Here is a 16,546-nt window from a genome sequence, read left to right as displayed (position 1 = left end):
GTAAGCCGACTCCCTCTCTTTCTAACCAATATGGAAGGAACTAAGATCTCTTTTCCAAATTCCAAACTGAACGCAGATTAAATAATGGTTGCCCAAAAGAGAAAAATAAACGAAACAAAGTAAAAGGAAAAATAAATAAATAAAGTGTGTTAGGAGGAAAAACGTACATATGTATAGTCGCCTTCTTTGAGGGTACTTTGGGACATTCAAATTCTAAGCGCACCCTTGCTTTATGCATGCATTCCTTTATAACAGCGCGTGCTGAGAGCCACAGACCCAAGTAAGTTTTTTTTTTTCTTTTCATTTCCGTTAAATAAAAAAAGCAAAACAACAAATTATTTACCTCACATGAGCCAAAGAGGTAATACCAGATCAACGTCAAAGAAAAGAGGAGAAATTTGAAAGGGACATGGAATGTTTTTCTTATTCTTTCCATGCATTAATTATTGAATTTTAGTATTTTTTTTTCAATCTCGAATTTACTATTACACCCTTTAGAAAATTAGAAGGAACATATATAACCTTGGCCCGTAGAGGAAAAAAAAGAGCAGGCCAGGCCATGGGGCCCATGGAAACGGTGGGGGTGGCCAGGTGGGGCCCAATAGGGAAGAGAGAGTGTGAGAGTGCTAAAGTGGGGCCCAGAATCACTTTGTCTCCTTCATACCCTTCACTTGTCGTCTTGTCTCGTAGGGAGGGAGTCGTCGTCGTAGTGGGTTTATGTAAGTGAACAACAGCCTTGTCTTTCTTCGTGAAGTTAGTATAAAGAAGATAATAAAATTAAGAAATTGAAAATGGATGGTTAAAAATGGAAAAGGGCACGTGCGAGAGCATGCCCTGGGTGAGAGGCGTGTGAGGGCAGTGGCCCTACCACTTCGGCATAAGAAGCATGAGGCATGATGAGCTAGGTCCACTTTGCCTCCACGCCAGCGCGTGATTTCATCTCAATTTCCGCCCTAACGGTTGCCCCCCCCACTTTCTTTTTCCTGACGATTCTGTCCCTTCGCCTTCTCCAGTAAATAATTTGTGTACGTGTTATAATAATATAAGTAAATATTTACTAATATTTTTATATTGTTCGTTTATATTAAAACTTGCAGATAAATTATATCACGTAATCATACAATAATTTATCGTTCTCCTCCTACTCTAACAAAGTATATTACCAAATCTTTTCCCAAACAAAAATAAACAGAGTGAGTATATGTATACATGACATGACCTTACTTTTTATTTTCATATTTTTGGGATATAAAAATTTGTATTTATTTAGAACCGGGAGGAAAAAAAAAACAAAGGAGGGTGGTTTTTGTTGTATTCGAGAAATTGAACAATAACCATCAACAGGTGGTTTTCAGAGTTTTGTCAATTTATGCAAGTTCAACGTGACTGTTGTATGTTGTACTTTGGATAAATCGAATTCTGGGAGTTGTACAAACAAACATGCATGCTTAACGAGTTTCGAAATAAACAAACTACCAAAACGTTGTAATCTGGCACTGGCAGTGGCGTTTTCTGTTGGCCCTTAGTGCCAAATTTTAAGGCTGATGCCAGAGCCCCATGCAGCAATTGCCACACAAATGCAAAAGAACAAAAAAAGATTCAGTTTGTGGCTTGCTTTTCATGAATTCATTGTATGTTTTTTATAAAATAAAATAAAATAAAACCCTTTGCTCCTAAATTAAATTTAAACACAAAAAACTTTGTTCTTAATTAGTTCATGATATGGTAGTGTGGGGAGCTTCTGTAATGAGACGCTGTGTTGAGGGATTACAATCTAATAGTTCAGTTATAATCCTGTACTGAATCGAACGGTTATTAAAGACCCTCTCATTATAACCCCTTATTCTAATCGCCCTGAATAGGGTGTGGCTAAGCACGGGGTTATGACTAGCAGGACCACATTCAGTAGCAGCATGGTCAACTTTGAAAAGTTCCATTCAATTTCTTTATGTAAATAAAGAAACAATAGAAATGGTGAGGTCTGTGCACATGGCAAAGGGCCCAAACATGAAACGTCCGTGGCTGATGTACAAATACTAGAAACCAGCATGGCCCAAACCAAAGCAGACGGCGCTCTAACTAGGGGAGAAGGGAGAGAGTCTAGATTAAATTTTGTATACGAATTTACCGAGTGGGCTCCAATGACATAATGATTGAAAAATTGAAAACATACTCGAGAATAAAGAGTAAATGAGAGTAAAACAACGACCCCACTTTCATTCTTTCTGCAGAAGAAAAAAACACAGATCTTGCAGTCCTACAACTCAATCAGTCACCTCCCCTCCCCTCTATTCATTTTTGGTCAATTGCTTGCTCTTTGTAATTTTGTGAATATATTATTCTAAATTAATCATTTTTAGTTATAATCGAACTCACCAAACGGAAGGAAAAAATTGTCTCGGCTAATCTGCCTAATTTATATCTTCTATTTTATTTGCTAACTTGGTGAAAAAATTGTCCCTGACAATCTGCCTAAATTATCCTGGCTAATCTGCCTAATTTATATCTTCTCTTTTATTTTCTAACTTGGTGAATATAAACTTTTCTCGTATGCCCTTTTTTTCTTCATATAAGTTATAATAGCATACACTTTCTAATTAGTGGAGAACAGAATTATTAGGGTTTGAAGGTGAGTGAGTGAGATATCAGCATGTGAGACCCCTCTAAGTCAAAGATTTGGACCTAAAGGCTAATATATCTCCTTCAACAACATAGTCCATAACTAATACAATTTATAAAGTGGAGGACACGTATCAATCATGTACAAAATACAATAATCTTGTTCACCACTCAATTAAGATGTAACTACAGAGGTATATGCTTGATTAGAAGGACGCATTTGGTATAAATATTCCCTTAAACGTAAATTAAAGGGCACTCTAATTTCAATTTCTTAATTAGTATATATATTGTTACCAAACCTTTCCTAAATTCTGAAGAATGAGACATATATATGCAACCAAACCAAAATATCATTAAGTTGCAAATGATGCGTCTCAAAAGTGGTTCATCTTTTAGGAGGGAAAACAATAGGACTAGCAACAACTACTGCAAACCCATTACCCTTATCTATCCCTTCTCTACTCGTTGGTGTCTAATTAAGTGACGTTTTGTGATGGCTAATTTGACCACTTAACGCTTATTGTGTTTCCTTTATGCCTTTTTAGGTGCATTAAGGAGCAGATCCCCTTGGTGCTAAATAGTAAGTAAGGCACATGGCTTTTTTTTATCCCATGTCTTGTTAACTTTCCTAATCCTCTCTATGTAGCAATAGCATCACACTTTTGGCTGTAGGTTTTGTTATATATTGGTAAAACTATACCGACGTTGATTCCGTTAAGAAGTTGCTTGTTTGCTTTGCTTACGATACTTTAGAAGCGTTTTTGGGTCATAGGCGCTTCTTTGAGAAGCAACTGTTATGTGTTTATTCAGGAAGCATTAATTCCAAGTACTTTTCTAGGAATCACTTGGATATTTTTTAATTAAAAAATTCAAAATTTTTATAACAAAAGTGCTTTTGTTAGAAACGCTTATGAACATTAAGTACTTTCTAGAGAAGCAGTCTCAAACGAGCCCTAAATCTCACATCCGTCAAGGTGAGGGTAAATAAATATTACCTTTGGGGTGGGGGAGGGGACTTATGTTGTCTCATATGGTTACCTTTTTGATATAAGAAGTTGAGAAATTGATATAGGTCGTCAATTGACTTTGATCACAATGCAAGTTATATAATTAACAAAAGGGTAAAAAGGGTTAACTAGTTGTAACATGAAGCATAATTTTGTCGTTTGGCTTGAAAACAGATATATTTTTTTTTTGGGTTGGTTTAGAAAGTTAAGATAATTAAGAGGGATCCATGTGATCGATGAGCTTTTATCATAATCACCCATTTGAAAACCTTTTTTCATATATCGGTGAATCTTTGTGGTCGAAGTGAATTTGAACAACATTCCAAAGAAAAAGGGTCCCATATTATCATTGCATGTACATGCCATGCTCTATCCTTTGGGGTGTGGTTAGAACATAGAAGGGTTTTGAAAAAAAAAGAAAAAGAAAAAAAGATGCTTTAAAATGAAGATAGGTTTTGAGGTTGAGAGTATGTGTAGGAATGAAATAGACAAGCAAATGATTTAGACCTTCCAAAGCAAAGGGATAATAAAAAAAAGGTAGGGAAACTCAGTGTGGGTGGGGGGACGGTTTTGGGAAGCTGCCCAATTTCAGTTCTAGGTAAAGAGAGGATGATAAAGCAAACTTCACAGTCATATACATATATTTTGCCAATTGGTGTTTAGATTTGTGATTTCAGATGTTTATCCACTTCGTTTTCATGCACGATAAACAAAACTTTGCTTAAAGGAGTAGTTTTTAGGTCGAATATGTCCAACTCAAGAACATCAGCATGAGTTTAGCAGAGATATATTAATTCAGCCATAACGCAACTGAGTTTGATATTAACCCTCAGAAAACCAAGGATCGGCCAGCTAGGCAGGGACCCCTCAGGCTCAGCGGAAGAAGAAACATCTGGGCATATATACTTTCTGCGTTAACTTTTCCTTTTTGGATATTTTTTTTTTCTCTCACTAATTCATCAGTCACATTCTTATGGGGTTTGTTTGTCAAACGATTGCATTGGCTATTTTAATTTAAAATGCTTTTAAACCCAATTCTTGGCTTTTTGTTTCGACTGTGAAATGTGAAGTGGAACCATGAAGAACTCACACTGTGTGAGAGAGCTAGAAAAATATAAGTAAAAATGTCGAGTTCGATAATATTTTCCAGTCTAGCCTAGTTTTTCCCTTGTTTAGGGGAGAGCTAGCATTTCCTTTTATTCCATGTGTATTGCACCAAGTTTTAGATAATTCATGCGCCAAAAATACAATGTGATGATCCTAGTGTCTTATATTCCCCCTTAAAATGCATTGTATTATATATTTTATATTTGGTTTCCTGCCTTTTGAATCAAATGAAAAGACTAAATGCCATGAAAACTGGCAAGAAATTCAACCTCCTAAGGAGGAAAAACTCAAAAATAGCCATCATTTCCTTTTGGAAGATGAGAAGTTCACTTTAATATATTCATGTGTGTTTGTTGGATACTTGTCTAAAACCCTAGTCTACATCTTAATCATAAGTTTCATCTTTCTCTTTTTTACTCTACTTTTTCTGGCCAAGCCTTTCAAAGCTTATAATTACCATTGCCGGTCATTTCTAGAGACATTGGAGGACAACCAACATACCCGTGGATGTCCTATGAATCATCACAATTGATTTCTTCTCTCTTTGCTTCTCTCTCTCTCTCTCTCTCTCTCTCTCTCTCTCTCTCTCTCTCTCTCTCTCTCTCACAGAGGCAAGGCAGGCTCCTCTAACTCATCACTCGTCAACCTAGATATTTGCTTTGCAATTAATTTCATGCTTCTTTGCCTTCACATGATGTCCAAAAAACATTATTTAAGTCGTTACATTTCATGATTGTTAAACGCGTAAGGATAACCTTTTTGCTCATGACACAGCCCTAGCTTATTGAATTGATCTTCAATAGTTGTTGGTTTTTGCATCAAGGGCTTTGTTTTGTTTCTCAAATTCTCAAATGCCAAATGCAGCAAAAAGTCTTTTGGTATTTGACATTTTGGTACTGTTGAAGACTCAAAAGATAGACAGGGCGAAGACTTGAGGGAAAGCAAACCCACTATGCTGATGCTTTCCCACCAAGTAGCAGTGCCAGTGTGGTTGTGGTTGAATTGGTGGAGGAGCTCAAGGAAATGATTGCCTTGCAGATGGTGGATCCAATCCAACTATGCAAATTGTTTCCCTGCAGAATTCTTATATCTAAAAGAAATAAAGCAAAAGCAACCCACCAAGGAACCCAACAAAACAAAAATAAAAGCAATTCAACTTGTACGTACACTACTTGTTTCTTTTGGTCTGAGCTTTGGTTTGCCCCATTATCATATCCGAGCCCAAACCATTTGGTTAAAAAACCCATGCGAAGGCCAATCCCAAACCATTTGGTTTAAAAACCCATGCCAATACCCAAACAAAGAAAACCAACTCACAATTCATAACATAGCAAGAGCAACCTTAGGTGAAAGAAAAGAAAATTGGAAGCAGTCTAACAAGAAAGAAACTTAACCGCTTAAACGCAAGCATCATATTATTATTACCCATGTTCAAAGCAACCATATAAATTTAATTTAAAAGCAAATTGGTCTCTTGCAATCCCTAAAAGCCGAAGAAGATGAAACTAGGGCAATTAAAAAAAGCACAAGCAAATTTGAAATCAGAAACAATCAACGATAGCGAGGAAGAGAAAGGGTGTTGTTGCTCTTCCAGTTTGCCCTCCTGGAGGGTCGTGCCTTGTGGTGCAAGTGTCCCTTGCCACATAGACCTCTGTTCTTCTTTCCAGCAGAAGTGAGCCCACGAAGCTCCCTGTGCTTGTGGACAGGGTTGCAGATCCAATTGATCCTGGGGTCATTGCGAATGGCATTGTGAGCGGCATCAACCAAGATCACCTCAAAGTATTTGTATGTCGAATCCTGCAAGAAACAGAGTCAAAAGATGTATTATAACATTAAGAATGTGCAATTCAAATCACTAAATATTTCTAGTTTTCTATAATTAATATAAGAATACAATACAATCAAGCTAAAGCACCTTGTGCATAGTACCTCATTAACCCAGTAAGAGTTGAGAACCTTGAGACCAGCAAGTTTGCGGCCGGCACGCTCCTCAGCAACAGAGCGCTTGCTACGCTGGAATTTCAATTGGGAAACACCCTGGTTGGTGGGTTTGCCATAGACAATGCCCTTAGCAACTGGTCTCTTACGCCCGCCACGCTTCACGCGCACCCGATAAACAACATAGCCCTGTAAAGAGGACAACTTTAGTCACAAAAATAACAAGTACCAGCAGCAAGTAGAAGAACTATTGTAATGGATGAATGTCAGAGATGAAGAGCATGATGTAGTGACCTGCTTGGCCTTGTAACCTAAGCGGTGAGCCTTGTCAGGGCAGGTGGGATGAGTGACACGCACAATGGAAGGTTGGTGGCGGTACTCGAAGGCTCTCAACCTCTGCAGAGCCCTCATAACATCCGATTGTTTCTTCCTCCCTAACTCTGAGGTGTACTTGTAATATCCTAATAATATCAAAACCACAAAATGTACATCACATTCAAAACAATAATCCCAGTAAAACAGAAATTAAAAGAGATAACAAACGGCAAAATCAAAACGCTACTTTTTTCATTCTAAATTGCAAGATATTCATATTTGATCCAACCTAATCTCAATCCAAAGCATACATAATTCGTAGTCTTTCTAGCCCGTAACAGCTCAAAGATGTTCACATTTTTTATTTGAAAACTTATCCAAATTGCACTCATGGATGCAATAATAGTGAAGAATAAGTTAACATTGTACAAAATTTCCCTTAAGTTGGTTTCTCTATTGTTAATTTACGCCTAAAAGAACTCATGAAATGAACATTTTTCAAACAAAAATAAGGAGGTCAGTTTCTCAAATCCTATATTTGGTTTTCATCTTTCAATAAATCTTAACTATTTTTTTTATTTGTACATGGTAAAATGTTCAGTGATGTTACTAATCTTTGATTTGATGCACAGAGGCTCCCTGCAATACGCAACAAGTTATGATTGCGTGCATTGAAAAAGATACAGACAGAAGGATTAAAAGATGTATTCAGAAAATAACGTACCCATTGCTTTGCTACAGAGTATACAGCCACCGCTTTCTCTTCCTCCGCCTGCAGTTTACGACAGAGAAGCAGAAGTTCTGTTATATATAGGTTCTGGGTCCAGGGTTTTAGAGTATTCAAGTGTTGGTTTTTCAAGTGACCAAAGTACCCTGCGAGGACTTTGTTGGGGCTAATTTAGGGTTGGCCAAGTTGGGCCTGCCTAGACTTCTGCAGCCCAAACTTCTGTAAGAATTTTTGCATTGGGTTGGGTTACCCAAGTTTCGTATTGGGTTGGGTTGGGTTAGGGGACAATGGAATTTCCTTGGAAAAAATACTATTTTTTTAAATATAAAATTAATGGTTTTATTTTAGATGCATTTACAACAAAATATAAAGGATTAAATCATTGTAGTGCTCTTGAAAGCATGTTCCTTATATTTTCTGTCTCAGTTTATCTTTACCGTCAAGTCCCATAAAAACCCCATCAAAATCGATGTTGTGACATGACTCCTACATAACCACCAAAATAAAAAATAAAAAATAAAAAAATAGAGAAGTCATATTGATTTCTATGAAGTTAAAATCGACTTAACGAACGATGTAGAGACAAATTAAGACGCTAAACTTGATTGAGGGTCAGAGTAAGGCTCCTTATTATAACTATTAACCAACAACAAGAAATTGGACCATAATTACACGCAGAATAATAAAGCTAATATTAAATATTTTGACGCATTTTCCTGGCAAAGAAAATAAATATTTCAACGCATTTTTTTGTTTTGTTTTTTGTTTGGGAAGCATTTTAGTTAAGATTAAAGTTATGAACATGACAACAACAGACGACATGTATATCCAAGCAAAAGAACAATAAAGAAGACATAGGAGAGAGCCACCTGCACACAGAACCAAAAATTGGATTATTTTTATATAACAGTTTCAATTCAAGAAATAAGAAGTGTGACGCCAATGGAACTTTTGTACCATTCCATTTTAAAATAACCCTATCCATTCATGTCCTCGAGAATATCAAACAAAGCAGGAGTCAGAGAGACAAATAAAGGGATCCCACAAACTCTGCCTCTATCTAGATTAGATTACAATTGCATAGAAAAGGAAGAAGACGAGATCCATGGTCTGAGTCTGAGAGAAGGTATGTGAAGAAAAAAGATAAGAAAAGAAACTCTGAAGATGATGTTTGGTGGAAAAAGCATGGGAGGTGGAGGAGGAGGAGGAGGAAGCATGTTCAGGGCTGTGAGCAGAGCAGCAGTCACAAGAAGTGTTGCTGGTGGCCCACCAATTCAAGAACCCCTTTCTTCTTCTAATTCTAATTCTTCAGCTACTAACACCACCACTACTGCAACTACAACTTCTAGGCACACCCAAAAACCTAGTTCCTCCAATAACCTCTCTCTCTCTTCACCCTCTTCACCTTTTGCTTCATACAACCTTCCTCTGTCTGCCAATTCTGGCATACCCAGCTGGCCTTCTTCTCCTCATTTTGATGACATTGATTGGGTGACTGTGGATAATGGGAGCAGTGAAGAAGATGATGAGAGAAGATATGGATTTCTTGAGGATTTTGTTCTTGGGCCTGTTCCTTCCAGGGATGAAGTTCAAAACGCTGTCTCTGCCCTTCAACAGTAAACAACTCATACTCTTGTTTTTTATACAATTTACAATCCTTTTCGGTTTTTTGTTTTTCTGTTATTTTATACTAATAACAATGCCTTGTTTCATGAAATTGGTAGGGTTTTCAGTCCTTCTTCTCATGCCCAGTTCGTCAGGGATAAATATGCTTCTGAGTTGGAGAGGGATGTGGCTGATCAAATCTCAAGTGCCTCAGCTGGTTTGGTGGACAGAGTGTCCTCAGTTGGGTCAGAGTTAGATTGGATGGAGCCTTCTGCGTATCTATGTAATTCAAAGATGTTGCAGCCTCATGCTTCTGAGAGAGTTTATGATGCTTTCCATTTATTGCAGACTGAGTCATCCGTGCAGGTCCCTATCTCTGTTGACCCTTATATTACTAGAAAGAAACTATATGAGATTAGAGTTATTTATTTATTCATTTTCTGTAGTTTGCATAGTATAAATAAATTTTACAATTTAGACCATTGACTCTGTACAATTAATTATTTGTTTTGCAAACCACTCCAAAAGGTGATTGTTGTTTTTTTGCTTCCTGCACTGCAGCCTTGCAGAGGGTGAAATATACTGTATCCTGTTTTTGTGTTGTCTAATCTCATCATATGAACTTTGTACAATTATGATAAGGGTATTTTGATTTTCTTTTGTAGAGAATGGTGATCTCATTGTCATCTGATAGAGCAGTTTGGGATGCTGTGATGAACAATGAGGTGGTGCGGGAGCTCAGGGAATCTTTCTATGCAGGTTGGTATGATATGAATTTCACTACGGACTGTAATAGTTTTTTTGATCTTTAAGCTTCTGTTATATCTTATATGTTGATGCCTCTTTTAGGTGTTGTTTTCCTGGCTTTAGTTACCTGTTTTTCTTGTTAATGTATGTTCCATGTTGAGATTAAGATGAATTTTGTAGCTTTGAGCAATAAACTTGAAATCAGGTTTTGCTCGTCGCTGGGACAATTCTTCCATTGAAAATACATGGGGAGGGTTTGATGAATTTTAGACTTCCAATTTAACTAAGCTGAAAATCATGTAATAATTGGGAACTGAGAGATGAAAACCTTTTCAATGCTCACAAGTTCAATGAATGCACACATGACTAATGCTGGTTTGCATATATGCAGCTGAAGACAATAGCTCCCAGAGTCCCAATGAGGACACCGATGATAAAAATAAAGCAACAAACATTGTGAAGTGGATCTTCCAAAACACCATGGCGAAAGTCATGGAAGTAATTGAGAAAATTACAAAGGTCCTGGGTGACTTAATTCAACCTCCAGGCGATGAGAAGGCGAATGCAGGAGCTAGCAATCGCTTTGAGGAGAAGCTGAGAACATCGTTCATGCTCTCCGTTGTGGTCCTCTTGGTTGTGGTGGTTTCTCGAAGCCACAAGGCTTGACCCTAATCCGATGACATCACAGATAGTATATCCCCATTGGATGGATGATTTGCTGTTGAAGTTTTCCACTCCTTTGCACTGTTACGCATTTTATATTTCAAATGCTTTGTTATGAATGTCCAGAGCTGGCATATGGGAGTTAGCAGGTTGCCTGCAATATGGGGATTTGTGGGATATTTAGCTATGTTTTATTGTATATGCGCATGAATGATCAGTTAACTTTTTGTTCATTGCCAAGAAAGTGAGTCGTAGGTTTTGCTTGCATTCTCAAGCCCTTAAAAACAGGGTTATTGGGTGGTGGTCCAAAAATTTTAACTATGATTTCCATGGTTTGCAATAGATTAGGTGGATGCATAATAATGGATCCTCTCTCTGCTCATATTAGGGTTACCTGTAAAATGTACCACCTGGATCTTTTTGTAAAAATTAGAATTTTACAATGAAAAAGAGAAGAAAGAGAATAATATCCTGGCCTTTTTACTAGAAATTTTGTCAAGGTTAAAATAGATCCAATATCACCTACTAGCTGCACCTACCACAACCGTTCACATTTCATCACTTAGAACCGTCAGCAATTCTAGCAATATGTTCAGACTAAGCTTTTCCCTTTACAGATCTACATTACCAGGTTTCTCATGTGCTTAATTCCCCCCATTTACACCTCAATTTGCACATAATTCGAATTCGGGTAACTAAAATCGCTGCACTTAATCCAAGCTAATCACATTTAGGAGGGAATCTACATTAGGAGTTACTACAGCTCGGTGGCTGATCCCTCCAAGAACACAACATCTCTTCTCCTCAGTGTTGATTACCGCAACATCTTCATCACATAGACAATCTGAACCAGGTGAAACCTGCATATACCATAAACACAAAAGAGAGAATATTTTCATAACATCTCCAATGTAGCTCGTAACAAACATATATATGACTAGAAAAAAACGATGATAAAAAAAATTTATACTGATAATCATGGTTTCCTTTTAGCTTAAGGTGAATGGCCACGACTCACATCACAGAGGGTATTTCCGAGCTTCAACTTGATTGCTCCACTCTTGTAGACTAGCATTTTACCCATATATCCACCAGGCAGCTCCTCCAAACTACAGCCCTTCTTTGGAGCACCTGTGCTCTCCAGTGATGTTGAGCTTCCAACTTTCTCTTTTCCCTTTGCAGTAGCTGATCGCTTGGTCAGTGGCAAAATGGTAGGAAGTTGAACAAACAACATCCTTGCTTCCACTTTTTCCTCCTGTCAACAAATTTTAGTAACATCCCATCAAATATATCACTCTGTTAAGGGTTAACATTATGATTTCAGAGAGGATATGTTTATCATTAATACTACTAATCTAATACCCACCAGCAGCCCAAGTTCTGCAGCATGGTTTATAGTGCTCTCATCATACTCTTTTTCAGCATCCTCCCCAAATTCATTCTCATTAAGGACTTCTAAAAGAAAAACAAGCAAATGGTAAACACTTAAGAGTGGAAATGAGAATGAAAATCATCATTACATTTTTGCTAATGCAAAAATCATAAGATCTATGAACGACAAGATTAAGATTATTGAAAGTTCCATTAAAAAGACTACCGGGGTCTCCAGAGTTGGGCTTCCTGAGAGGGAGAGTAGTAGGATAGTATGTAGTCTCAGAATCCTGTAAAAGCACCAGAGAAGCCAGACACTTGGTGAGAGAGAGAAGATACAAAGAGAGAGAGATGTAGAGAGAGTTACATAGGTAGGGGGTGGGGGTGGTTTGTGTTCTTACCCAACATTCTGTATATCTTTGCTTCACAGTCTGAAGAGGTTCTACATCAGTAGCATCTTCCATGGACACATCTTTTCCAACTTCAGGCAAAGTTGGTGGACTTTGATCATCATCAGAGTCTTCGAGTCCTGAGCTGCTGCTTTTGCCAGTATTACCATCCTTTGCAGTTCCATATGTTCTAATAGATGTTGAGGATGTATCTGCTCCAGGACCAAATGCAACTCTCACTGAAGCTGCAGTTTGAACAGCAAACGTCAATCGGAAGCAGATACAATATAATCTTAAGAAGTAATTAACCTAGTTCAGACTCCTCTCCATCTGGATATTTGGATTGGTAATATCCATTCTATTCAGCTACTCAGCCATCAAGAACATGCTTTCCTATTACTATGAAATTTAACAAGCAGAGAACAACTACTTATAATATTAAAGAAAATCTAATGATTATAAGCAACATGACAGATAATATGTCAAGTTTATAATATGAAAGCAGAGTTAATGAGAAATTACATTTCTTTTCGACTTTAGGCCCCCGTCTTCGGGAATTCTCCTGTAAATGCAATGATAAAAATCAATTATCTGTTCAGTATATATATATATATATATATATATATATATATATATATATATATTACTGAAAGATGATAAAACCGAATTATCCAATATCACATTCTATTGACAATTTCCACTGCAAAATAGATATCATGGAAAGGGAAAGAGTAACTCAAGGTTATAAAGTTCACAATTACATTCAGCTGCACATATTGGCAAAACTGGGGAAGGAGGCTGGCTACTGATCTACTGAGATCAATTGAACAAGTGAACATGCATGGAAGGTGAATTCTTTTTCCTTTCAAAATGCTACAAATAGGTGATTGGAAGTGAGTTAAAGCTCATCTTGCAAGTGCCTTGACAATCAATCAAAACTTGCATTTTTCCTTCCATTTTTAACAAGGAACGAATAAAAGAAAATTTGTCATTCCATCTCCAACATCAAGTTGGTCTTTTCATTTCATCTTTTCTGCCAACCCTAAAGGAAAATCTTTTGTTGTCTTTCCTTCTCTTTTCTGTTTAGATATCCAAAAGTATCCCCAAAACAAAAGTACAAACCAACACAAAAATATCCATATTGTCTTATCTTGACAACGCAACCAAACACACCATACGACCCAAACTGTAGATTTCACACCGCCAACCCTTTCTGAACAACCAAACAGAGCCTTTTGTATTTAGTTAATTTTAATCAATCCCAAAGCTATTTTTTAATTAAAAAAATTAAATAATAATTTCAAAAAGAAGACAAAAAGGAAAATTTACATTTTACATCACCATTATTTATTAAACAGCCCCAAAAAACATCAAATAACAAATGAATAAGTAAGTCCATCAAAACACACACCAAAAAATTGTTGAGCATCAAAAATCATTACGGACAGAAAATGTTTAGTTAAAGAAAGAAAATACAAGCTTACATTGAACTGACGAAACAGAGCCTCGGCCTTTCTGGCTTCTTCACCATCGTCCTTATCACCAACCTCACTGCATTGATTCACAGCACAAAACGTTAAAAGAAAAATTCATGTTAAATATTTCTAAAAAATGAAATGAAATGGGATTTGAAGGGAAGGGTTTTTGAGAAATACGGTGCGGGCACAGGTGCTCTGGTCTTTTTGCGACCTTTCGGTATAAACTTATGCTGAAAATAAAAAGAACCAAGAAAAAATCAGGGCAAGAATTCAGATCCAAGATGGAATTGTAGTGAAATTGAATAAGAAAATTGATTATAGAGAGAGAGCTGGTTGTTACCGTTCTCGGACGACCAGATGACCCGTCGTTATCCTTATCCATGGCTTTTCTGGACGAAGAAGAAGGAGAAAAATGCAAATGGGGAAGAAAAAAAAAAAAGGAATCCGGCGAGGTTCGAACCTTGGCGCTGAGAGAAACGAAAGACTTTACAACTACGCTGATAATTGTTGTTCGATGGAAACCCTTAAATTTCAATACTTAACCGTGGGAATTTTCTTGAATAACAAGTGGCGCCACGTGTCAACAGATGAATTGTCATTAATGAAGCCCATATTCCTTTCGGCAAACTAGGTAGTAGGTACTCAATTTCCAAATTCCTTTCCCCAAAAAAAAAATAATAATAAAAAAAACCTTCCCAAATTCCTTTTGTAACTTGATTGGGGAAAAGAAAAGCTGAAGGGTAAAAAACATGGGATATTAGAGCACTTCCTGTGCAGTTTGGCCGGGCAGGAGGGGGCTCAAGCCCCATGTTGCACTTCAGCGGGCTGCTGAAGCCCGGGCAGGAGGGGTCCCAATAAACCGAGCCAGTCTAAAGACAAAATGAGCCCGAGCTCGTGCTTGGGGGCTGCTGAAGTTAGTAACAAAATTTTTTATTAAAAAAAATCTAAAAAATTACCAAAATTTCCAGAATTTTTTTAAATAAATACGTAGCAATATTCTTCACTTCCCATATCAAAACACCATATAAATTCCTCTCATCATATCTCATGTTAATAGTGGTTGTCCTTGGGTTGTCATGGCAATGGATGGAAATACAACAAGCCTTTTGCAAAAACTCCACTATTTATGTGAATAGTAACAGCCATTGTCTTTACTATGGCAAATGAGTGGACATATTTTTATTTCTCGTCAGATTTCTATGGCAAACTAAATGGTGCCCAAAAGATTAATGAGGAAGGCGAGCATCTCGAGTGGTTTCACTAGCCCCTCAGTCATCACCATAACAAGCCGTTCTAGTAGTTTCTAATATTCATGGTGAAAGAATTAGGGTTCACTACTAGAAAATGATTTTCTTGGCAGCTCCATGAGTGAATTCATGTGGAGCCCCTTTTTGGTTTTTGGTTTTTGTTTTTTCTCTTTTGGGGCTCTTTTTCTTGCCACTAGAAATCTACCATGGTGCAGCTACGATTCTCTGCAACATCCTGAACTTGCATAGCAATAAAACTGCATGGAAATGAAAAGGTGGTGAAGTTAAAACCCGTTCGGGTTAAACGCTTGCTTGATTACGAATGATTTATTTCACGCTTGTATTATTTAACAAAGCAATAGAAACTGTTGAAAAAATTACGAACCTCCAACCTATTTGAAAGTGTCTTCACTTCAACCCAACCCCAGCCGGTTTAAAAGTTGAGGGGTGGTAAATTCCAAGTTCAATTCAAATTATGGGTAGGATCCAATCTCTCATTCTACTATAAACCGCGCATTATAGACGCAATACATCTCAGAATAGGCTGCCATACCATTTCATTTCCTACGAATACCAGGCTGGCCACTTGAAATAACAAACAGGGTTTGAACGTTCAAGTAAAAGCTGAGAATGAAGCCAGAACTTTTAGAAAACTGGTTAATATTGCTGTGATTGTACAAGAGCAGCCTACAAGATTCACAATTTGCCTGCCCATTGACAGCCCCAAGCCTGGCAAGAAGAGAAACATGATTCTAAGAAGGCCATTTTGGGCTGTGAATTTAACTCGAAAGTGCACTATAATTGTGGTGTATCTTATCTAGTGGCTTCATCCAAGAGGATCCGCAAAGCTAGAAACAGCATCCGCCTTGCATAAATTTGATAATGAAATACCCTGTAAAAGTAAATGCTCACTGCCTAGTATATATTATACACAATTGCATTAGCATTGTGAACATCACATTCAGTGGTTGATCAACTCAACTTCGATACATCACTTAACCTGAAAAATTAACTAAGTCCGAGTCATGTGAATGCTCATCTGCAGACAGGGTTAGTAATTCACCATTGATGGAGGCCACGCATGTCAGGGATTAAAACAAAAATTCTGTAGGCCGTCAGTTTGTTCAAATGTTCAAGACACAATTAAGATGTAAATTCCTATACAAGCACACTCTTACTGTACACATACACAAATCACATGTCAAAATAATCGATATAGATGTAAAGGCATTCATAGTTGCTAATTAGTGATTGGTGTAAGAAAATCTCACAAAAACAATCATCTCATAGGATTTGAAAAAACCGGTCCATTGAGGGTTTTGACTTCCTA

General features: G+C 37.3%; 3 protein-coding genes across 5 annotated transcripts; 1 reads left to right on the top strand and 2 right to left on the bottom strand.

Annotated features, from left to right (window-relative positions):
- Positions 6,121-7,793, bottom strand: LOC109947518 (60S ribosomal protein L15-like). The gene is made up of 4 exons (XM_020557912.1): positions 7,714-7,793; positions 6,969-7,135; positions 6,666-6,863; positions 6,121-6,533 (listed from the first exon to the last, which is right to left on the bottom strand). The coding sequence occupies exons 1-4, from the start codon at positions 7,715-7,717 to the stop codon at positions 6,288-6,290; spliced, it is 615 nt and encodes a 204-aa protein (XP_020413501.1). The 5' UTR covers positions 7,718-7,793; the 3' UTR covers positions 6,121-6,287.
- LOC18787310 lies at positions 8,570-10,995 on the top strand. Of its 2 annotated transcripts, none has more exons than XM_020557873.1 (4): positions 8,570-9,332; positions 9,441-9,687; positions 9,987-10,080; positions 10,460-10,995. In XM_020557873.1, exons 1-4 carry the CDS (start codon positions 8,881-8,883, stop codon positions 10,732-10,734), a joined length of 1,068 nt encoding a protein of 355 aa, XP_020413462.1. In that variant the 5' UTR covers positions 8,570-8,880; the 3' UTR covers positions 10,735-10,995. The 2 variants fall into 2 exon arrangements, with proteins under 2 accessions (XP_020413462.1, XP_020413461.1); XM_020557872.1 differs by having other exon boundaries at positions 8,615-9,332; positions 9,450-9,687; positions 10,460-10,970.
- Positions 11,184-14,914, bottom strand: LOC18785477 (DNA-directed RNA polymerase III subunit rpc4). 2 transcript variants are annotated; one of them, XM_020557875.1, is made up of 9 exons: positions 14,310-14,914; positions 14,147-14,199; positions 13,976-14,042; positions 13,014-13,053; positions 12,504-12,736; positions 12,329-12,392; positions 12,098-12,183; positions 11,750-11,986; positions 11,184-11,591 (listed from the first exon to the last, which is right to left on the bottom strand). In XM_020557875.1, exons 1-9 carry the CDS (start codon positions 14,349-14,351, stop codon positions 11,442-11,444), a joined length of 972 nt encoding a protein of 323 aa, XP_020413464.1. In that variant the 5' UTR covers positions 14,352-14,914; the 3' UTR covers positions 11,184-11,441. The 2 variants fall into 2 exon arrangements, with proteins under 2 accessions (XP_020413464.1, XP_020413463.1); XM_020557874.1 differs by having other exon boundaries at positions 12,098-12,186; positions 14,310-14,909.

This window comes from Prunus persica, chromosome G2 (assembly GCF_000346465.2).
Source record: "Prunus persica cultivar Lovell chromosome G2, Prunus_persica_NCBIv2, whole genome shotgun sequence".
NCBI lineage: Eukaryota > Viridiplantae > Streptophyta > Magnoliopsida > Rosales > Rosaceae > Prunus > Prunus persica.
Note: the sequence above shows the minus strand (reverse complement) of the source record. Positions and strands in the feature narration are given on the sequence as shown.

Bases quoted from the DNA above. Each gene is read 5' to 3' on its own strand.
- LOC109947518 (XM_020557912.1), bottom strand. The intron at 6,864-6,968 runs GTCACTACATCA...TCCTCTTTACAG, and splicing joins TAGGTTACAAGGCCAAGCAG to GGCTATGTTGTTTATCGGGT. The intron at 6,534-6,665 runs GTACTATGCACA...TGTTTCTTGCAG, and splicing joins ACTCTTACTGGGTTAATGAG to GATTCGACATACAAATACTT.
- LOC18787310 (XM_020557873.1), top strand. From the start codon at position 8,881: ATGATGTTTGGTGGAAAAAGCATGGGAGGTGGAGGAGGAGGAGGAGGA. The intron at 9,688-9,986 runs GTCCCTATCTCT...TTTCTTTTGTAG, and splicing joins AGACTGAGTCATCCGTGCAG to AGAATGGTGATCTCATTGTC. The intron at 10,081-10,459 runs GTTGGTATGATA...GCATATATGCAG, and splicing joins CAGGGAATCTTTCTATGCAG to CTGAAGACAATAGCTCCCAG.
- LOC18785477 (XM_020557874.1), bottom strand. From the start codon at position 14,351: ATGGATAAGGATAACGACGGGTCATCTGGTCGTCCGAGAACG. The intron at 14,043-14,146 runs GTATTTCTCAAA...GAATCAATGCAG, and splicing joins AGAGCACCTGTGCCCGCACC to TGAGGTTGGTGATAAGGACG. The intron at 12,187-12,328 runs GTAGTCTTTTTA...TTTTTCTTTTAG, and splicing joins GCCCAACTCTGGAGACCCCG to AAGTCCTTAATGAGAATGAA.